The 20,622-nt window shown below is 56.8% G+C and overlaps 3 protein-coding genes across 9 annotated transcripts; 2 read left to right on the top strand and 1 right to left on the bottom strand.

Annotated features, from left to right (window-relative positions):
- Positions 1–1,714: 1,714 nt before the first annotated feature.
- IGFALS (insulin like growth factor binding protein acid labile subunit) lies at positions 1,715–4,908 on the top strand. Of its 2 annotated transcripts, none has more exons than XM_049791835.1 (2): positions 1,715–1,861; positions 2,482–4,908. In XM_049791835.1, the coding sequence occupies exons 1-2, from the start codon at positions 1,846–1,848 to the stop codon at positions 4,290–4,292; spliced, it is 1,827 nt and encodes a 608-aa protein (XP_049647792.1). In that variant the 5' UTR covers positions 1,715–1,845; the 3' UTR covers positions 4,293–4,908. The 2 variants fall into 2 exon arrangements, with proteins under 2 accessions (XP_049647792.1, XP_049647791.1); XM_049791834.1 differs by having other exon boundaries at positions 2,479–4,908.
- Positions 4,909–5,787: 879 nt separating this feature from the next.
- On the bottom strand, positions 5,788–10,975 carry NUBP2 (NUBP iron-sulfur cluster assembly factor 2, cytosolic). Of its 2 annotated transcripts, XM_049791851.1 has the most exons (7): positions 10,890–10,974; positions 9,530–9,648; positions 8,639–8,837; positions 8,151–8,305; positions 7,825–7,935; positions 7,436–7,505; positions 6,564–6,821 (listed from the first exon to the last, which is right to left on the bottom strand). In XM_049791851.1, the coding sequence occupies exons 1-7, from the start codon at positions 10,906–10,908 to the stop codon at positions 6,676–6,678; spliced, it is 819 nt and encodes a 272-aa protein (XP_049647808.1). In that variant the 5' UTR covers positions 10,909–10,974; the 3' UTR covers positions 6,564–6,675. The 2 variants fall into 2 exon arrangements, with proteins under 2 accessions (XP_049647807.1, XP_049647808.1); XM_049791850.1 differs by lacking the exon at positions 7,436–7,505 and having other exon boundaries at positions 5,788–6,821; positions 10,890–10,975.
- On the top strand, positions 9,969–20,570 carry SPSB3 (splA/ryanodine receptor domain and SOCS box containing 3). Of its 5 annotated transcripts, none has more exons than XM_049791847.1 (7): positions 9,969–10,454; positions 13,397–13,545; positions 15,510–15,687; positions 16,464–16,651; positions 18,554–18,656; positions 19,117–19,242; positions 19,553–20,570. In XM_049791847.1, the coding sequence occupies exons 1-7, from the start codon at positions 10,187–10,189 to the stop codon at positions 19,894–19,896; spliced, it is 1,356 nt and encodes a 451-aa protein (XP_049647804.1). In that variant the 5' UTR covers positions 9,969–10,186; the 3' UTR covers positions 19,897–20,570. The 5 variants fall into 5 exon arrangements, with proteins under 5 accessions (XP_049647804.1, XP_049647800.1, XP_049647801.1 ...); XM_049791843.1 differs by lacking the exon at positions 9,969–10,454 and adding an exon at positions 11,128–11,326; XM_049791844.1 differs by lacking the exon at positions 9,969–10,454 and adding an exon at positions 11,243–11,330.
- The last annotated feature ends 52 nt before the right edge of the window (positions 20,571–20,622 follow it).

Genomic DNA, 20,622 nt, shown 5'->3' with positions numbered 1-20,622 from the left:
TTTTCCCTTCACAGCTCATTTGATATTTTCCCTGAAAGAAGGCTGTTGGAGGCAGGGATAAACCCACTCCCAGCCACAGGTAGGGCTCGTTTAAACTTCCCAAAGAGGTTTTGTGGGTTTTGGCTGCCTGGCCTGTGCTGGTTCAGCTCTTTTTAGCTTCCAGATTGATTACACGTTGTGTCAATATGTGCTTAGTGCCTATTAGTGGGTGCGTGTATCTCCATCTCTCATTTCTCCCTTCTGATCTATAATTTCCCAGAAGAGAGTATTAAAATAGAGGGGGAGGAGAGAGCCACTTGGGGCCAAAAAGAAAGGGACAAAACAGTGCTTGTGGGAAAGTTCAGTTGCAAGGCTGGAGCCTGGCTGTCTCTCTCCAACACCTTTTCCCATGGGCACAGTCCTGCTTTGGCCAGCGAGAAGGTTGCTTAAAACTGCCTGAGTTAAGTGGTGAAGAACTGAGATGTGCCTTGTGGAACTGGAGGAGATGTCAGGCTCCCGTGGGGATGGGTGAGGTGGGAGCATGGTGGGGACACCCATGGCATGGAACTGGTGGTGGAGAGCATCCCTGCACCATCTCCACCATCTCCTGGCGGCTGGCACAGGGGGAAACCAGGGCTGGGAAGAGCTTCAGCACTGGTGGGAGAGGCCTGTTCCCAGAGGCACGGATGTGAACAGTGCCAGCCCCATGCCGGTGCATCTTTAAGGAGGAACAGGGCTACCAGAAGGTCAGGAAGGATTGGCCATGGCTTTTCCAGCTGGCAGCCACTGGCCCACAGGGCTAACTCTCACTGGGGCAGAAGTGGCTTTTTATTTTTTTTTTTTTTCCTCTTTCCTGGAAACTGGTAAAAGATTCTGTAGAAGCCGTGTTGGACACCAGTGGGGAAATGACCTGGGACACAGAACGAGGTCACCAGCCTCCCCAGGGTGGTTTTGATGAGCTGCCAGGCAGAGAGCACAATATGCCAGCCCCGGAGCATCATCCACCACCATCCCACCGCACATGGGGCTGGCAAAGGAGCTGAGAGACCCTCACAGCTGTCACCTTGCAAGTGGGACCCAGGCTTTGCTCTCTGCTTCCCCGTGGCACAAAAGTGCTGAGCCGAGCGGCACGCAGTGCTCCCAGCACTGTCTCCACCCACAAGGCAAGATATACCTGCAGATGGAGTCTGTGGGTTCAGCCCTGAGGCTTTTACTGTCACACAGGGAAGAGCTCCGTCCCATTTTTCAACTCATCTCCCCCACATATCACCATAAAACCTCAGACATTCCAGCCCATCTCCCCATAAGGGTAATCCCCACACCTCCAAGACCCTGTGCTATGTGGACGCTGCAAGCCCCAGCACGTGCTTTTGGGGTCCCGACGCAGCGTGAGAACCTGCTGCCAGGGCTCAGCCCAGGGTAGCCCTGGCAGGGCAGGGCAGGCACCCAGGGAAGGCTCAGCGCTGCTGCTCAGGGATCTCCAGGAGCCCAGGGCACAGCTGTGGGGCATCCTGCAAGGCTGCTCCATCCAGCCCTCCATGCTCACTGCCCACACAAATCCCATCTCCAGCAGGACCACCCTCCCTACCATAGCCTGTCCTCCTGGGCATCCCCTTTCATCTCCCCCTCCCCAAGCTGCCGTAAAAGCAGTTACAGACCAGAGGAGAGAAGCAAGGAGCCTGTCCCAGGTGACGCTCACCCCGGCCACACTGTCCCTGGGGCTCAGCCCACCTCCTGTCCCAGCAGCGGTGGGGTTAAGCCTGGCTGGGCAGGCGGCTGGACAGGCGTCAAGGTGGTTGCTCCATCCATCCCTGCGCAGTCAGTGGGGCCGGACAGCTGAGAGGGAGCACTGCCCTGCCCGCCACCATGAGCGCAGGCAAAGGTAAGGCAGGGTAACCTGCCCACTCACCCAGCTCGGGAGGGACAGGCAGGGCAGGGGGTTTGGAAGGGGAGACGCTAAAACTCTGCTGGGGCTTTGCACTCAAGTCACCCTTAGCTTTTCTCCCCCCTCCACTGCTAACAAGACATTTTGGGAGCCCCCATGCTGCCTGGGGTGCTTGCAGGCACCGTTGGGCAGAGCCCAAACATGGCTGGGGGCTGCAGGGATGGGCAGGGGCCGCGGCACTGAGACCCCTCAGCTGCAAGGAAGAGCAAGTTAATGTAGTGAGGGCTCGGGAGGGAGGAGGAGAGGAGGCTGGGGGCCTTTCCCCATGAAAAGGAGAAGCTGCTGCTGCAAAGGCAAGAGAAATTTTGGGGGTCCATGCACCTGAGGGGGTCTGAGCTGTGGCAGGATCGGGGGGTGATCCTGCACCCCCTCCCAAGGGCAGATCCAGCCTCCAAAACCTCTTGCAGCTGCCCAGTGTGCGCAATGGGCTGGGACTGACCCCTCTACCCCCCGCCCTCGGCAGTGCAGGCACCCAGCTAGGGGGTTCCAGGGGGGTCCCCTAGAGCAGCCATGGCCCCACACTGACAGTGTCCCCTTTCCTCCACGCCGCACAGCAGGCGTCACTCTCCTGCTCCCCCTGGCCCTGCTGTTGGCCACCGCCTCCCAGCCCCCTGGGGGGGACACCCCAAAGGACCAGGGGGACACAGACCCCCCACGCTGCCCCAGCCCTTGTGCCTGCAGCTTGGACGACTACAGCGAGGAGCTCAATGTCTTCTGCAGCACCCGCAACCTGACGCGCCTGCCCGAGGACGTGCCCCCCAATGCTAAAGCCCTTTGGCTGGACGGCAATAATTTCACCCTGCTGCCGGCTGCTGCCTTCAGGAACCTCTCGGCCCTGGACTTTCTGGACCTGCAGAGCAGTCAGCTGGCCGCCGTGGAGCAGCACGCCTTCCACGGGCTGCGAAGCCTCTACCACCTCCACCTCGAACGCAACCGCCTGAAGCACTTGGCTCCCCACACCTTCCTGCACACCCAGAACCTCGTCTCCCTCAGCCTCAACAATAACTATTTCAGTAAGGTGGAGGAAGGGTTGTTTGCTGGGCTCTCCAACCTCTGGTATCTGAACCTGGGCTGGAACTCGCTTGTGGTCCTGCCTGACAAGGTCTTCCATGACTTGCCCAACTTGAGGGAGCTGATCTTGGCTGGGAACAAGCTCCCCTACCTCCAGCACCAGCTCTTCTGCAGCCTTACTGAGCTGAAGGAGCTGGACCTGAGCGGGAATGCACTCAAAGGCATCAAGATCAACATCTTTGTCAAGCTGCAGAAGCTACAGAAGCTGTACCTGAATCACAACCAGATCAATGCCATTGCACCCCGTGCTTTCATGGGCATGAAGTCCCTGCGGTGGCTGGATCTCTCCCACAACCGGCTCGTCTCACTGTTCGAGGACACATTTCTGGGCCTCCTGAGCCTGCACGTCCTACGTTTGTCCACCAACTCCATCACTGGCCTGAGGCCCAGGACTTTCAAAGACCTCCAGTTCCTGGAGGAGCTGCAGCTGGGGCACAACAGGATCCGGAGCCTGGCGGAAAGGACCTTTGATGGGCTGGGCCAGCTGGAGGTCCTCAGCCTCAACAACAACCAGCTACAAGACATCAGGGTTGGGGCATTTCTGGGGCTGTACAACGTGGCAGTGATGCACTTGTCTGCGAACTGCATCAAGGTCCTCCCCGACTATGTCTTCAAGGGGGTCACCAAGTTGCACAGCCTCCACCTGGAGCACAGCTGCCTTGGCAGGATCCGGGCAAACACCTTCTCCAGCCTCTCCAGCCTGCGGCGGCTCTTCTTGCAGCACAACGCCATCTCCATCATCGAAGACCAAAGCTTCAGTGAACTGCATGAGCTCCTGGAGCTCGACCTGAAGCACAACAGGCTGAGCCACCTCTCACCCCAGCTCTTTGTGGGTCTGAGCAACCTGGAGTACCTCTTCCTCTCCTCCAACCAGCTCCTGGAGATCTCCCAGGACACCTTCAGCCCCCTCCAGAGACTCTTCTGGCTCGACCTCTCCCATAACCAGCTGGAAACGTTGGACAACACCATCATCTCCCCCCTGGCCAATCTGCGGTACCTCAGCCTGAGGAATAACTCATTGGAGACCTTCTCGGTGGGCTTCCTGTGCACTTCCTTTGCCCTGGAGCAGCTGTGGCTGGGGGGCAACAACTGGCACTGCAACTGCTCCCTGAAGGGCTTGCGGGACTTCTCCCTGCAGCACCCCGTGGTGGTCCCGCGCTTTGTGCAGTCTGTGGCCGAAGGGGACGATGCCCACGTCCCCATCTACACCTACAATAACCTCACCTGCCTCCATCCCCCAGCCGTGGCAGGCCTGGACCTCCGTGACACCACCGAGGACAGCTTTGCTCACTGCTGAGGTGCGCTGGCCCCTCCCAGGGGACACACTGCTTCCCGGTCATGGACCCTCACCTGCCACCTCCCTGGCCCTGTCCCAGGCTCCCTGGGGCAGCAGCTGGAGCTCTGGCTCTGTGGCCACCCCAGATTAGTCCAGCTTTGCCACCACCTCCAGCTGCCCATCCCGGTGCTGCCGCAGCAAGGAGAGCCGTGCCTGGGTGATGCTGGATGGGCACTGGCTCCCCAGGCTTCAAACTGAAATATTTCAGTCCTCTAATATTTAAATAGCAGCCCCCAAGTCAGCACGGTCACTCCCAGCTCCCATCGGCAGCATGAACAACTCTCAGCCTCTGGGATGGGGAAAAGCTGCACCCCCAGCCTGCAGCCCTCCCCACAACAAGGGGCATCCCTGCCAGGGCCAGGACTCATCACTGGGACAAAACAAAGCATCTTCCTGCCACGGAGTAGTCAAGAAATCCTAAAAGCCCCCCCCGAGCTCCCCAGTAAGTTTAGGGAAGGGGACAGATGACTTGCTTTAATCATTCCTTGCACTAGCAAGTGTAGGCAGGGTACAGAAAGCCACACGTCACTTACCTGATAAATCATAGCAGACAAATAAACCTTTGGAGCTATCGCAACCCATCTTGTAAGTATGTTTTTTCCAAAGCACGTGCTGCACCTGGCCAGGGTTTCTTATCAGAGCCCCTCAGGGCTTGCAGACACAGGGCAAGGAGTCCAGACTCCCCAGGGTGCTGGAGGAGTTCACAGCAAGTTTTCTGCAAGCCCCCTGGGTGGGTGGCACGTGCCCAGGGAGGGAACAAGAGGTGCTCGGCCATCCTGCAGAAGTCAACAGCCCGGTCAGACTCCAGTGCCACTGCCTGGCTCTCCAAATCCCAGATAAGTGACCAAAGGTCAGACAAAATTTTCCTGGAAAGTTGCACATGGGGGAAACCTGGTCAGATGCGAGTCCTTGCTGCAGGCACAGCAGGAGCAGGGACAGATGTTCCTCCTGCTCTCCTCCAAACAATGGCTGCTGGCTGTCATCCAGTTTGGTTAGTGGAAATCCGAGATTTCCCCCTGTCTCCCTGAAACAGCACTGCAAGGGCGAGTCCCAAGCATGGGAAGGGCACACAGGCAGGAGGGGCTCAGAGTCCAGGAGGAAAGGAGATAAGATGCAAGGACACCCCCTTCATTTGCTTCCCCAGCTTAAGTCAAGTCTGCAAGAACAGGGCAGGTCCCACGGAAGCAGCAGCTCTGGGGCCATGGAAGGAGGTCCAAGGGAACAGGACACTCAGAGCAATGAGGCAGGAACCACCCAGGGACAAGGGGGAGCCCCATGTGTGGCAGGGGTGTGGAGAACAGCTGTGGCAAAGCATCCCACAAAGGACTGCCAGGGCCAGCTTTCAGCAAGATAAGGGACTGGCTGGATCTTGAAGCTGGTATGGAAGGAGGAAAGATTTAGCCAAACCCCAGCAAGGAAACAAGGGAAAAGCAGGAAACACCTAGATGTACATGAAGTGCTCGTAACACACCAAGACTCACAGCTACAATGAGGCCTGAAGCTGTGGAAAAGCAGAAGTCACAGACCTGGATTTTAAGAAAAGCGTTTACTGCTTGGAACCTTTAAAAATATTCCTGAGTCACAATAACCTCCAGCAGACCAAAAAGGTCTTGTTTCCAGCACAGCGGGATGCAGACCTCAGACAGGTGGTAGATCTCCTGAAGACATTTTCTGATGCAAAGCACATGCCGTGCCCTCATTGGCCCATCAGGAACCGGTGATCTGAGATTTCAGAGCAAGGTGGCCTGGCTTGAGTCCACATCAGAGCACCCAGCCACTCAAACTCATCAGCCACTGAACCAAGTGCCATACAATACATGACGCAAGGAAAGCAGCAGAAGAAGGCAGCAGCGCGTGGATCCAGATGACCGGTGCTGTTTGGATTCATTGAGGGAAGAACAGTCGATGGTGTTTGCCACTGTAGCTGCACCAGGTGATCACCAGAAGCACCGCAGCGTACAAGACACCATGGACACAAGCTAGAACTCCCCATGCACCCACACAATGGCTGGCTGGAGAGGAAAGGGCTGCATGGGTAGGGCTAGGAACAACTGTACCATCTGGGCAGAGCACTGCCACATTGAGAAGGCTAGAAGCAGGCTGCACTGTGCAGGCAGGAGCACCCATGCAGGTTTTCTTTGGATCGGGGGGGTGGAGCAGTACTTCCCTTTTTGGATCACTGTGAGTGGCACCGATGCTGTGCTCTCCCCTCCCTCCCTCACCTCCCACTGAGACAGTTTTATAGTTAAACAGCTTCTGCATCCTCCTTCCCCATTGGCATGGGCAGCTGGTGGTGCTGCCAGGACAGGGGCTCAACCGGCAAGAGTCCAGCTCCATACCCTCCTCAGGAGCTCTGCTGCAATGTACCATCCAAGATCTGCTGGGTGATGTGAGCCAAGGCAGGGAAGGCAGAGCTCTTGGGAAACTCTTGGATGAAGTCTCTGCCTTCTTCCAAGCTCTGGCTGAGTTGGGGGTCCAGGGGAACACAGCCTGTGGGATAGGAGGAATGCGGAGAGTGACTGCTTGCTCATTGTAAGGCAAAGGCTGGAGTCAGGATTAAAGAAACACCCTGCCAGAGTCATCTCCAGGAGAAGCAGTAGGAAAGGCGGCAACCACTACCCTTCACTGAGCTCTCCAGGAGCTACTTCTCACCTGCAACCACTTCCTCTGGGTCCAAGACCCCACTCCACCACAGCACTTTGGGAGAAATGTGCTTCCCTGCTGATCCCCCAGCCCTGTCTGGAGGGCAGGGTTCAGCCCTCAGTCCCCCATTTCTCAGGGAGGCTCCAGGGCATTTCAGGATGGTTCTTGTACAGCTTCAAGGCTTGCTCACTCTGTCACCATGATGTCAGCAGCCAGAGTGGGCTGCTGACCATCACCACCTCTGCCCCAGCAGGGGCCAGATGTCCACTCTGAGTAATTTGGATGGCAAAGAAGCAAAGCAAGAACGACACCTCACCTCTGACCAGGTGACAGGGGCTCACAGGGACTGGAATCCAGCCTGCCTGCCCCTGTGACACTGCATCTCTCCACTCAAGCACTCCCACAGTACCATGCAGACATCACCTCTAACCACACAGAGCTCTGCTCAAGAGGGCACTCACCTAGGAAGGGGACCCCAGCATGCTTGGCCAGCTCCTCACCTCCCCCTTTGGAAAAGATGTTTGTGCACTCCTGAAGGAGGAAGAGCAAAAGCAGCGAGTCATAAACCCCAGAGCCCTGTGTGACAGGGCAGGTGCTGCCTGCACATGAGTAGAGCCAGCTCCTCTCCACCTTTCTAGCCTCAGGGCACTGCCTTTGCCCCTGCCCTCCCCCAGCTCTCTTCAGGAAAGCAGAGCCAGTGGCTTCTCCCAAAGCTGACATGCAGCAGCTGGCAGCTTCTAGTCTCCCTGGCTCACTGGCTCCCACCCTCGTGGCACTTGCTGATTTTCCACCCAAGGCACCACATCGTGAACGAGAACCTGCAATAGCCCAGAAGCGACAATAAACTCACCGAGCAGTGTGGACAGACGAAGCCGCTCATGTTCTCCACAATACCAAGAACACGTAAGCCTGTCTTCTTGCAGAATGTCAGCTCTCTTCTCACATCTCCCACAGACACGGCCTGCAGGGGAGAACAGCAGAGGTTGGGGATGTCTATCCAGACTGACCATGGGTCTGCAGCAGGCATGCATCAAATGAGAGGCGGATGTGTAGAACAAGCAGCCACAGACAGGCCTGTGCAAACACCCACCTGGCGTGCATATTCCCCCCCCAAACCATGTTCAGAGGCAGAAGCCTGCCCAGGAACTCCAGTTCAGCCCCAGCCAGCTGCCCTACCTGGGGTGTTGTGACCAGGATTGCTCCAAGCGGCTTGTAGGGCCGCAGGGCCTCCACCGTGGAGATGTGCTCGTCAGATGTACCCGGCGGCGTGTCCACGATGAGGAAGTCCAAGTCCCCCCAGGCCACATCAGCAACAAATTGTTTGATCAAAGCTACAGAAATAAAAAGGGCATTAAAAAAAAAAGCAACAGGTTTCACCAGGTGCCCTGGGAGCTGTAAGCCAGGCAGGGCAGGGGTCAGGAGGCACCCTGGGTGACAAAGGCCCAGGGAGAGACAGCAGGGCTATCTGTCAGCACAACACATGCTGCACTCTCCCCATTTGAGTGATCTGAACCCACTCCCGCAGAACAGGAGCCTTGCTCCTCTAAGGAATGACCTGCCCAGAAAAACCTGGCCCCCAGCAGGAGCCAGCACCACCTCCAGGAGGGTTCACAGAAGGTTCCCAGCACTGGAAGGTGGCCACCAACAGCAAAACCCAACCGTACCATTTTTCTTGGGTCCTCTCCACACCACAGCATCATCTGGCTTCTCCAGCAGGAAGCCGATGGACATAAGCGAGATGCTTTTATCTTGGTCCACAAAGACAGGGACCCAGCCGCTGTCACACTGGTGCACGTCGTTGTCCTGCGCCCTGAACATGCGGGGTATGCTGGGGCCACACAGGTCCACATCTAGGATCCCCACCTGCAGGCAATGAGGCAGAGCCCTTCAGACAGGGCTAAGCACGGTGGCAGCACCCAGCCACGCTCCCTCCCTGAGTGAGGGGAGGCAGTATCCAAATTTCAGCTGCTTGCAGCTCTTTACAGAATGGACTCTCTAGCTCAGCCAGATTTGAAACAGTTTCAAAGAACTGCTTTAAAGTCTGACTGCCCTCCTGGCCTCCTTGCCTCTGAGGAGGATCTCCTGGGTATTTCCAGGCACTTTGGGGAGATCTTTATGCCAGACACCTGTCAGGATCCAAGTGGCATTGGCTGCACAGAGCCTTTAAAAAAATCCTCAGGGAATTCAGCCTGTCTCATGCCCACACAATTCCCCTTTGTCCCCATTGGGACGCTGTCCTTCAGCTCACCCACTTCACACCAAAAAGGGAGCGTGTGTTACACCACAAACCAGCGAAGTCGTATCTCAGTGCCTCAGTCTGGGGTGATGTTAGTCTCTTGGATGAAGGGAAAACGAGTGGCAGTTACCCACGTTAGATCACACAAACACAGGAAAAAAAATCCCTTGAACTGCTATCACAAACAGCATTTTCACACAGAGAATCCATACACTGCCCACACAGGACGCACATATATATAAAGGATGAGCAAAACCCAGCCCAACTGCAGGTCAGGAAGGAGAAGACAGAGCTCAGCATCCCACAGACCCTCCCTCACCTTCTTCCCGGAGTGCCGCAGTGACAGAGCCAGCTCTGTGGCGATTGTGCTCTTCCCCACACCGCCCTTCCCGGAGAGCACCAGCAGGATGTGCCGCACCCCAGCCAGGTTGCTTCTCTCTGGAAGGAATGATAACGAGGCATCAGAGTCTCTTCTGATGCAAGACAGCAGCACCTGTCAGGTCAGCACAGAGACACGGGTCTCCGCTGAAAGCAACGGTGGTTGTCGCTGCTCCAACAAGTCTGATTTAAGCGTAAGGGAGAGCGAAAGAAGAGGTGGACGCTCCACAGCCCTTTTGCCATCAGAAAAGGAACAAAAAGAGCAATGGCACTAAAGAGTCTGTGGGGAGTAAAGGCTTTGTCCTGATGACCTAAGCGGCAATTGGGCAGCAAAGCAATAAACACCCACAGGGCCTTGTAATGCTGGGCCTACGCCAGGTTCAGCCTGAGCCCTCTGGGGAACGGCTGGGAGGCTGTCGGTGAGGTCAGGCCCTTGGCGTTTCCTTCCTCCACGCCACATCAGTCACCTCCCCACCATCCCAGGCTTCTCTCCAGCCTCCATGCCATCTCTTGCCGTGTCGTCAGTGCCGCTCGGTTCTCTGCTCGGGTCAGCGGGTTCAGCCGCTGCATCCCATCAACGCAGAGCCGAGAGCGGGGAATGCTCGGGGCCGGTTTCCCCGGCCTGGGGCTGCACGGGTGGCAGAGCATCAGACCGGGCACTCGGACAGCAGCCGAGCAAACGCCACCCACCCACCCGCCACCCGGGCCCGCGTTCCCGGGCACGCCGTCACCACCGGCCACTGACTCACCGCGCCTGGCCTGGCCCGCCCCCGCGTCCCTCCCGCATCACACCGGCACCGGGACCGGCACCGGCGGCATGGAGCCCGCACGCACCATGGCAGACCTCATCCGCACTTCCACTGACGGTAACGGCGCTCGGACCCAATAACAGAGAATGGGTGGAAGAAGGGGGGTGGGGAGCGGGGGACGGAGCCCTGCTGCGAGGTGCTCCCGGGATACCGGCCCGGCGACACCGGCAGCCCCGCGCCAGGCCCGGTTAGTCGGCGCTCCCCCCCACAGCGGGAGCCAGACCCGGGTCTCCGGCAAGGCTCAGCGCCGCTCCCCGGTAACCGGGCCCCGGCCCAGCCCGAGGACCGCGGAGCTCCCCTCACCAGCAGCCGGGCCCCATCACCACGGCACCCGGCCGGGCCCCGTCACCCCGGGCGGGGCGTCCCCCGCGAGGTGCGCTGGGGCCCCCGCCAGGCCCCGTCACCCCAGGATCCCCGATCCCCAGGGAAGGCCGGCTCCAGCCCGGCAGCCCCGGGGGAAGCCGCCCGGCCGCGGACCCCACCGCCTCTCACCCCCTGCCGCCTCCTCCATGCTGACACTGGGGACCACCCGCTTCCGCCTTCCGCCGGGTTAAAGCCCCGCCTCCGCGGACTGGCAGGCGCCGTCCCCAATCGCGAGCCGCACGCTTTATCGGGAACCCGGCCCCCCAAGGCTCTGCAACCAATCCAATCCTCCGGCTCCCCTTCCACCAGCCAATAGCCTTAGTGCTTTTCGTCCGCGACTCGCCCTCGCCCTCCGAAGGGACCGCCCAATGGCGCGGCTTGTCGAGGATTGACGCACGGCGCAGCCAGTGCCGCCGTACTCCCTTCAGCCACCTCCCGCTCCCTCCTCCTTCAGCTGTGAGCGATGGGGCGCTCAGCCAACGGCGAAGGGGAGCGACGCAGACGCAGCCAATGGGCGCCTGAGGGGCGGTGTCGAGAGAGGATTGTTTATGTCCCGGGAGGGGAAAGTAGGTCAGAGCGCGGCGGCGGGGCCGGGCCGCGGGGTAACGCCGGGCCGGGGCCGGGGCCGGGACCGGGACGCGGGTGGGATCCGGGATCTGGGGGCCGAGGCCGAGGCCTGGGCCGGGCCGGGCCGGGCTGGGCTGGGCTGGGCTGTGCGGCCCAAGCGCGGTGGCCTGGCCTGGTCTGGCCGCGCCTCAGCTGCGCGGGACAGCCGGGGCTCCGGTGCCCGCCCTCCGGCGGAGCCGCCTGCCGCTGAGGTCAGGCCGGGGACCGTCAGGGAGAGGGGACCGGGCCGCGGCTGTCCACGGTGCGGAGCCCCTTGGACGGCCGGTAGCCCCCGGCCCCGCCGCCGTCTGCGCTGCTGGGTGCCTGGGGAAGCGCTGGCCCGGCGACCGGGGCTGGTCGCGCTGGGGGGGCTCCGTCCAGGGCGCGGCCTCCGGGCCCGGAGGGCTGTCACGGCGGAGGGAAGCCCTGCAGCGGCTCCCCGGACTGCCCGTCGGGCTCAGCCCTTGGGCCGAAGCGTGAAGGAGCAGCCAGGACCTGGCTGGCAGGGAGCTGCAGCCGGGGCTGTGGACACCGTGCAGTTCAGGGCCTGCAGCCATCCGTCTCCTCAGACCCACGAAAAGGCCTCAACAGCCCTAGGTTCCCCTCTGGGGTGAGAGACTGGCTTTGCCCTTGGTGCCGGATCATGTACTGGGGCAAATGCCGTGCTATGCCAGCTCTACCCCCTCAGCCCTGGCCTTAGCGGGGTGCTGGGGGAGCAGAGCTGTTGCTTTTGGCTGCTGTGGGTTCTCTTCAAAGCCGGGGAAGGGGAACTCTGGTGTGGTTTTAGGTGCTTTCCCAGCATAGCTGTGCTTGGCAGAGGTGAGAGCCCACTGGTTTTGGCGGGTGGGATGCCCAGAGCCCATCAGAGCATCCATGGGCACCTGCACAACTGGCTGTGGCTCGGCCTGTCCTGCTTTTCCAGGAGCTGCTGGCCCGTTGGGGACTGAGGTGCAGGAGGAACAGGGATGGGTGCCGTACAGCAGGCACTGGGATGGGGCTGACCCACTGCACATTTGCAGGATTCGCGTGCGCTCAGGGCCCACCTGCTGCACATCAGGGAAGGACTGGAGTGGGTGTGGGCGTGCAGAGTGGCTGTCTGTGCCAGGGAGGCCGCCACAGAGGCTGAGTGGAGGGAGCGGGTTCACGGGATGGGAAGGGGGGTTACAGCCCTGCGGGTGCCTCTTGGTGGGGAGTTATTTTCTGCAAAGATAAACTTCAGGGAAAATGAGATTGGGCATTGAGGTTCCCCTGTTGCATCCAGTGCAATGCTCCCATGCGGTGGTTGGGAGCTGGTGTCGTCTGTCAGGCTGTACACAGGGAAAGAGCCTGTGGAAGTCTGTCTCTGAATAACACCCCTGCTTGAGTCAGGAGACAGGCAACTGCTTCACTTCTGTCTGTTTTCCTTGAGGCAAGTTGGGACAAGTCCATGAAAAGGCAGGTTTCCCATCAGCAAGAAAGTGGTCTCTCCCCCACCCCAAACACTGAGAGCAAAGTCTTCTCTCAGTGGGCAGTGGCTTGGAGGTGAACAGCCTTCCCCGCAGACAGATACATGCAGCTCAGCTGCGCAGGGGCCAGGGTGGTGCAGGTGGCCGAGCAGCACGGCTGGAGCCCAGGCAGCTGCCGGAGGGTGACCAGGCACCCGTGAGGCTGTGCCTTGGTGGCTGACGATCCTGATGCTCCCCAGGCCAGCAGTGAGAGGTGGATGCTGGATCTGCGTGCTGCGGAGGGGGCAGCTGCTGCTGGGTCTTTGGGAGCATTTCTAGGGGCCAGTTCAACACCTAGGCTCGGGGAGAAGTTGACCCTGGGTGGTGAAAGAGGTTGAAGTTTGCAGAGGCTCGTGATGTTGGAGGAACTTACTTTGAATCAGTTTATCCATTGATGCGGCCTGTGCAGATGTGGTTCGTGCTGAGCTGTTCCCGGTGGGGCTATGGTGACCTGGGAAAGGTTGCTTCAGAGGGCAGAGCCTGGTGGGTGGCGGGTGGAAGCAGAACATGGCTGCTGTGTGTAACCTCCTCTCCCTTGCCCCCCAGCTTACCTCTCTCAGAACAGCATGGCACGACGCACACGGAGCAGCAGGGCCTGGCACTTCGTCCTGAGTGGGGTGCGGCGCGAGGCAGACACCCGGGCAGTCGCCTTGGCCACCGGTACACGTGGCTGGGGCTACGACTCTGACGGGCAGGTAGGCTGGCGCTCCGGTGGCTCTGAAGCAACATGAAGGAAAGCTTTCCTCTCCCCCGACAGCAGACACTTGCTCAAGGTCTAACTGAGCAGCTAGTACTTCAGCAGGCAGAACTGGCCAAAATCAGAAAAGACTTAACATACAGGCTGTCTGACGAGCCTCCTCCAAGCTCTGATGTGGGGTGCAGGGCTCCCAGCACATCTTCTCAAGGCAGGGAAGGCTAAGCTGCCCATAGTCTGCTCCCCAGTTGTGCACCACAGCTCTGTCGTTAGCTGAGCCAGGGAGCTGATTGCTACTAAGCCAAATGCTTTTTTAAGCATATAATGTGTGTGTGTCTTGTATAAAGTACATACAGTATTTTTTAAATATTATTTTTTAAGTAGTGATCTAAATATGTGTTTAAACTGGATCAGTTCTTGAATCTGGCTTGCTATATGGCTGTACTAACTTCTGGTCTCTGTGTGACTGGTAGGTGGTGGTGGAGGGAGTGGGGCTGCTTCAGTCTGTGAAGTTACATTCTCAGATATCTTCAAACTGAAATTCTCTCACGTTTTCTGCTCTGTAATGTGCACATCACTTCTGAACCTGGCCCGGGCATGCAGGTGTGCTGGAAGATGGGAACACAGCAGGAAAAGCAGTCAGTAAAACAGTGCAAGGAGTGACTTAGATTCACCTCTGCCATACTTCACTCTTTTCCTCAGTTCTTGAGTGTGTGAGTTCAGTTCCTTGCGCAGTGGTGGGGACGCAAGGAACTGCTCCTGGAGCTTCAAAGCTAGGCTAAAGCCTTACGAGGCCACTCTCAGAGCATGGTGTCCAAACTCAGGCACTGTGCTCCTACAAAATGAGCCTTTTCTCTGCAGTTGGAGTTGCTTTGTGATTCTGCAGTAATGGGAATGCCTGGATTTCTAGATAGCTGTAGTTAGGAAGGGCCAATGAAAGACAGAAATCAAGCTTTTTAATGTACAGGCTGGAGAAGGCGGGATGGGCAGTACATAAGTAAGCCCAAGTCATTTCATACAGCTACAAGAACATGAGTTTAAAGGAATTTTGTCTTTAAGTACTGCTTACAAAGTCTGCCATGGGGGTGAATACGAGCAGGTACACCTGACCAGCATGTAAACCCAGAGTAACTCGCTGTAGTCTGTGGTAAGAGACTCCATTAGGTGATGCCAAGCCTCCTGTAACATAGGGAGCGAGATGGGGCTTTGACTCTTACAGCATCCAGTGCAGGGGCACTTTGGTCTCTTGGCACTGGGGAACAGTAAATCAAGTTTTTGTGTTCATGCATGAAAGTAAACAAAAGCCTTTTAATCCTTCCGTAGGTTCCCTGTGGGCCTGTCTGCAGTGCTGGCGTGAGGAGCTGCAGCCATACTGCTGAACTGGTTCCCCTTTGTTCTGCCATCTCCTCTGCCTGGCCTCCTGTCCCTTTTCCTCCTCATCTTGTTTGCCTCTCTCTCTCTCTCCCCTCCCGTCAGCTCCCAGGCTTTCTAGAGCAGTGGTTTTCAGCTGTGTGCTCTGCTTTTGTGGTGCCTTGGCTGGGGTCTCCAACTGGCTGTAACCTGCCCATTGAAAACCATAGCTTTAGCACAAGAGTTTTCTTTAAAAATGCATGTGTTAAAGACTTGGACTGTCACGCTGCTTGCCTGCTGTGACAGATCCTCGCCCCTGGAAGGCACAAAGAACATACCTGCATTGTAGAATGCCCGGTGCTGAGAGGTCTCTGCAGATCAGACAGATGCTAGCCAGGTCCCAAAGCAGGCCAATTCAACTGGCACAGCCTCTTGCCTCCCTACACGGTGGGCCAGGCTGGGGCACGATGCAGCCATGCCACCACCAGCGCTGGATGAGCCTGGGGACCTCCCCGCACAGCTCTGCGGCACACCAGACCTCGCAGGCCTCTGCCAGCTCAGCTCCCTGAGCCTGGGGGTGTTCAGTAGTGACCATTCCTCCACTCTCCCCGGCAGCACAGCGACTCGGATTCGGAGCCAGAGTTTTCCTCCCTCTCGCCCTCCATCCCAAGCGCCATCCCTGTGACTGGGGAGTCCTACTGCAACTGCGAGAACCAGAGCGAAGCACCCTACTGCTCCAGCCTGCACGCCCTCCACCGTGTCAAGGACTGCCAGTGTGGCGAGGAGGATGAGTGTAAGGAAGGGGCTCCCCAACAGCCCGCCATAGTCCTTTGGGGTTTGAGGTGGGTGCAGTCCTGGCCTGGTGGCATGGACTGCGCCCCTGCACGGATCCTTTGCTTTCCACAGGGGCCTTTATCTCTGTCCCAGTGTGCGGTGCTCCTTTGTTTACATCTCAAGGCCACATAGACTGTAGGAAGATTACAAGCACGTGCCTTCTGTGAAGTTTCAAGGGCTAAGTGCTGAACTTGTTAACGCATAAGAGTTCACCTCTGGGGACCTGCTTTCAAATCCAGCTTAGGCCACCAGTGAAACTGGCCCTTGTGGTTACAGCCTTCTTGCAGCTGATCCCTGGTATGCCTGGCAGGGCGCCTGGCTGCGTGGCAGGGCATGCTCAGAGCAGAAGGGAGAGGTAGGCAGAGGGTGGGCTTGGGCTGGCCGAGGAAGCCTGTGGTGTAGCGGAGCTACCTCTTGAGCCTATGAGAAGTGTGGGAAGAAAGGAGGCTCTGCCTGGATCTGTGGAGTCTTGTGTTAACCAAAATGAGAACTGGTGAATGCTGACAGCTTCGGGTTCAGAGCACTGAACAGTCCCTGGTGAGACACTGCAGAATAGTTCAGGCCTCAAACAACTGTCCAGTGTGCACAGCTTAGGATTTACCCTCTTAAACGGTAAAAAAAATGAAATAAAAACCTTGACAGGCCTTCAAAACAAATGTCCGCTTGTGCTTTGGCTTGGGGATTGCTCCCTGAGGGCCTTTGCCCATCCTTGTCCCCTCTGTGCTTCCTGAACAGATTTTGACTGGGTGTGGGATGACCTGAATAAGTCGACAGCCACCCTGCTGACCTGCGACAACCGCAAAGTGAACTTCCACATGGAGTACAGCTGTGGCACTGCTGCCATCCGGGGGAACAAAGAGCTGGCAGATGGGCAGCACTTCTGGGAGATCAAGATGACGTCCCCAGTCTACGGCACAGACATGGTATGTGGGGCAGAGTCGCTTACGGGCACACAGAAATGTCCAGTATTCTTTGAACAGGGACTGGGAGAATGAAGAACCACCCACCGTAGCAGAAGATCAGATTTGAGGCCATCTAAGGAACCTGAATGTGCACAAGTCCATGGGACCTTATGAGGTGCATCTGTGGGGCCTGAGGGAACTGGCAGATGAAGTGCCTAAGCCACTATCCATCATATTTGAGAAGTTGTGGCAGTCCAGGAAAGTTCCCACTGGAAAAGGGGAAACATAATCCCCATTTTTAAAAAGGGGAAAAAAGGAAGACCTGGGGACCTATAGGCCAGCCAGTCTCACCTTTGTGCCTGGCAAGATCATGGAGTAGATCCTCCTGGAAAGTATGCTAGGGCATATGGAAAATAAGGAGGTGATTGGTGACAGTCATCATGGCTTCACTAAGGGCAAATTGTGCCTGACAAATTTGGTGGCCTTCTACAAAGGTGTTACAGCCTTGGAGGATGAGGGAGGAGCAACTGACATCATCTGCCTGGACTTGTGCAAAGCATTTGACACTGTCCCACGAGACATCCTTGTCTCTAAAATGGAGAGACATGGATTTGATGGATGGACCACTTAGTGGATAAGGAATCGGCTGGATGGTCACTCAAAGAGTTGCGGTCAACAGCTCAATGTCTGAGTGGAGACCAGTGATGAGTGGTGTTCCTCAGGGGTCAGTATTGGGACCAGTGCTGTTTAACATCTTTGTTGGCAACATGGCCAGTGGGATTGAGTGCACCCTCAGCAAGTTTGCCAATGACACCAAGCTGTGTGGTACAGTCGATGTGCTGGAGGGAAGGGATGCCATCCAGAGGGACCTTGACAGGCTTGAGAGGTGGGCCTGTGTGAAACTCATGAAGTTCAACAAGGCCAAGGGCGAGGTCCTGCACATAGGACGGGGCAATCCCAAGCACAAATACAGCCTGGGTGATGAGTGGATTGAGAGCAGCCCTGCAGAGAAGGACTTGGGGGTGTTGGTGGATGAAAAACAGAATATGAGCCGGCAGTGTGCACTCGCAGCCCAAAAAGCCAATCACATCCTGGGCTGGATCAGAAGCAGTGTGACCAGCAGGTTGAGGGAGGTGATTCTCCCCCTCCACCCACTCTGGTGAGACACCCCCCCCCCCCCCCCAGAGTATTTTGTTCAGCTCTGAGGCCCCTAACATAAGGAGGACATGGACTTATTGGAGTGAGTCCAGAGGAGGGTCATGAAGATGATCAGAGGGCTGGAGCACCTCCCCTATGAAAACAGGCTCAGAGAGTTGGGGTTGTTCTGCCTGGAGAAGAGAAGGCTCCAGGGAGACCTTATAGCAGCCTTCCAGTACTTAAAGGGGGCCTACAGGAAAGGTGGGGAGGAACTCCTCATCAGGGATTGTAGTGACAGGATGAAGGGTAATGGTTTTAAACTGAAAGAGGGTAGATTTAGATTAGATATGAAGAAATTATTTACTGTGAGGGTGGTGAGGCACTGGAAAAGGTTGCCCAGAGAGATTGTGGATGCCCCATCCCTGGAAGTGTTCAAGGCCAGGTCGGATGGGGCTTTGAGCAACCTGTTGTAGTGGAAGGTGTCTCTGCCCATGGCAGGGGGGGGTGGAACTAGATGATCTTTAAGGTCCCTTCCAACCCAAACCATTCTATGAATCTATGAACAGGACAGCAACCTTCTCCAGCAGTTCAGCTGGGCCGCCTCACTTAGGTAAGGAAACTGGAGCTGGGAGCCTTCAGGTCCATCATGAAACCTCTGATGTGGCTTTACCACAACCTCTGGGTGTTTGCCAGGAAACAGAGGGGAGAGCTGGAGGTGGAGTCTCGGTTGTGTTTTCTTGCTCAAAAAGACACTAAGCTTGTGTTCTTTCTGGCCTTGCCTCCCAGATGGTGGGAATTGGGACATCGGATGTGAATCTGGACAAGTACCGCCACACCTTCTGCAGCCTGCTGGGCAAGGATGAGGACAGCTGGGGACTGTCCTACACAGGTAATGCAGGCAGGGCAGTGGCAGAGGGCAGGAGGGCTGGAAGGGCAGTAGTGGGTATAAGTGTTGTCCAAAGGGGTTGAGAAGTAAATGATCTGAATGGGATCGAGGCCAAAAACGCCACCAGGCCTGCAAGTTAAATGACAACAGGAGTGGCTGCCTGCAGCTCTTAGCTCTTGGAGCTCACCTCGCCTGCGTTTTGCAGGCCCCTTAGGACTGGTGCATGAACCTTCAGGGCACCTGGACTGCCAGTTGCACGTCACTGGTTGGGGGTTTCAGTGCCACTGTCTGTGCTCTAGCACTGCAAAACCTCAAGTTTCCCCTTTATGTCACCCACTCTGGGGTGGGAGGGAAGGGATCAGGCAACAGAGGGATTTTTTAGGTACTTACGGGAGTTGGGATGAAGTCATGGAGCTCAGGCTTTTCACTGAATGCCATTTTTCTTTTTTTTTCTTGTTTTGAGGACTCCTGCATCACAAAGGAGACAAAACCAACTTCTCTTCGAGGTTTGGCCAAGGCTCCATCATTGGGGTGCATTTGGACACGTGGCACGGGACACTCACGTTCTTCAAAAACCGCAAGTGCATAGGTAAGAGCAAGGGCAGCCGCAGTGGCTGGCAGGCAGAGGGACTGGGAGTGGGGAGCAGTGCAGCTTTGGCTGAACTCAGAGTCTGGCTGCAGTGGGTCTGCAGGAGAAAACGCTAGCATAGTAGAAGACCAAGGCATGAAGCGAGTGGGAGGAAGGTTACATTTGCTGTTTAACATATTGGGATTTCAAAAGGCTGTTTTCCAAGTGTTTTCCAACAGCTCTGTAGTTAATAGGTTCAGGGTAGCTGGGGAGGAGTGAGATCACCTAGTCAAAACTAATGCGAAGCCTTCCTGATGCTGTCCCCTGGCAGGGGTTGCAGCCACGAAGCTGCAGAACAAGAAGTTTTACCCCATGGTGTGCTCGACGGCAGCCAAGAGCAGCATGAAGGTGATCCGCTCCTGCGCCAGCTGCACATCCCTCCAGTATCTCTGCTGTTACCGCCTGCGCCAGCTCCTGCCCAACTATGTGGACACGCTGGAGGTGCTGCCATTGCCACCAGGACTCAAGCAAGTGCTACACAACAAACTTGGGTGGGTCTTGAGCATGAACTATAGCACATTGAAGCCTTCCTCCTCCTCATCAGGAAGCGACTCGGATAGCTCCTGTAGCTCAGATGCAGAGGCCTGCCAAAGGAAGAGATGCAGGAGGACGTAATGTCTCTGCAGATGAACTGCTGTGAGGGAGTTGGGTGGGGTTTTGTTCTGCCGTTTATAAGGGCCGGCCAGGCCTGGTGCACCTCTTTTCTTCATGGGGACATCCATTTCTAATCATTTGGAAAGATTGCTCTTATGCTGTTGGAAATCTTTAGCCTAAATATCCATCACATGCATTGATTGCATGGACTCCAAGAGGTCCCAGCTTTGTGCAGCAGGTAAACTGCAGCCAAAGAGCTGAGCTTCATCTCCTGACTTGCTCTCAAAGCCATTGCCTCTTCCTGAAGGATCCATCCCTCTTCTCACTGTCAGCAGAAACAAGATTTAAGGTGGCCTCCTGGTTTCAGAGCATACTAGACTCTAGTCAAATCATGGACTCGACTCATCAAAAGACAAAATCAAAGAGCAGCCCCCTCCTCCTAATTGTCATGTGTTGGTTAGGTATCTGCCATGAACTCATGCTCTGGGACACGATCAGGCAGCAGCACATAGGGAAACGGGCTCCTAGAGATGCATCTGTATCACTGTTGTGAAAGAGCAGTTACTTACACGAGTTGAGCTGTTGGTGATCTTTCTCGAGTCCCCGGTGACTTTAATTGCTTTGCATGTTGGCTCCTGCTGCTTCTCCTGTATCAAAGGCTGTATTAAACTGTAATAATAAAAATAGAAACTATCTTTCGTTCCTCTTCTGGCCCTTGAAGGCAGGAATCTGAAGGCGCTTGTCGAA

The sequence above is a fragment of the Accipiter gentilis genome, chromosome 33 (genome assembly GCF_929443795.1).
Source record: "Accipiter gentilis chromosome 33, bAccGen1.1, whole genome shotgun sequence".
NCBI lineage: Eukaryota > Metazoa > Chordata > Aves > Accipitriformes > Accipitridae > Astur > Astur gentilis.
The sequence above is the reverse complement of the archived record's forward strand: the minus strand, read 5'-3'. Positions and strand labels throughout refer to the sequence as shown.

Coding starts and splice junctions, on each gene's coding strand:
- SPSB3 (XM_049791847.1), top strand. CDS start 10,187: ATGCTCGGGGCCGGTTTCCCCGGCCTGGGGCTGCACGGGTGGCAGAGC. Junction 13,546..15,509: donor GCTACGACTCTGACGGGCAG/GTAGGCTGGCGC, acceptor TCTCCCCGGCAG/CACAGCGACTCGGATTCGGA. Junction 15,688..16,463: donor GTGTGGCGAGGAGGATGAGT/GTAAGGAAGGGG, acceptor CTTCCTGAACAG/ATTTTGACTGGGTGTGGGAT.
- NUBP2 (XM_049791850.1), bottom strand. Junction 8,838..9,529: donor TGCGGCACTCCGGGAAGAAG/GTGAGGGAGGGT, acceptor CATTGCCTGCAG/GTGGGGATCCTAGATGTGGA. Junction 6,822..7,824: donor TCGTCTGTCCACACTGCTCG/GTGAGTTTATTG, acceptor CCTATCCCACAG/GCTGTGTTCCCCTGGACCCC.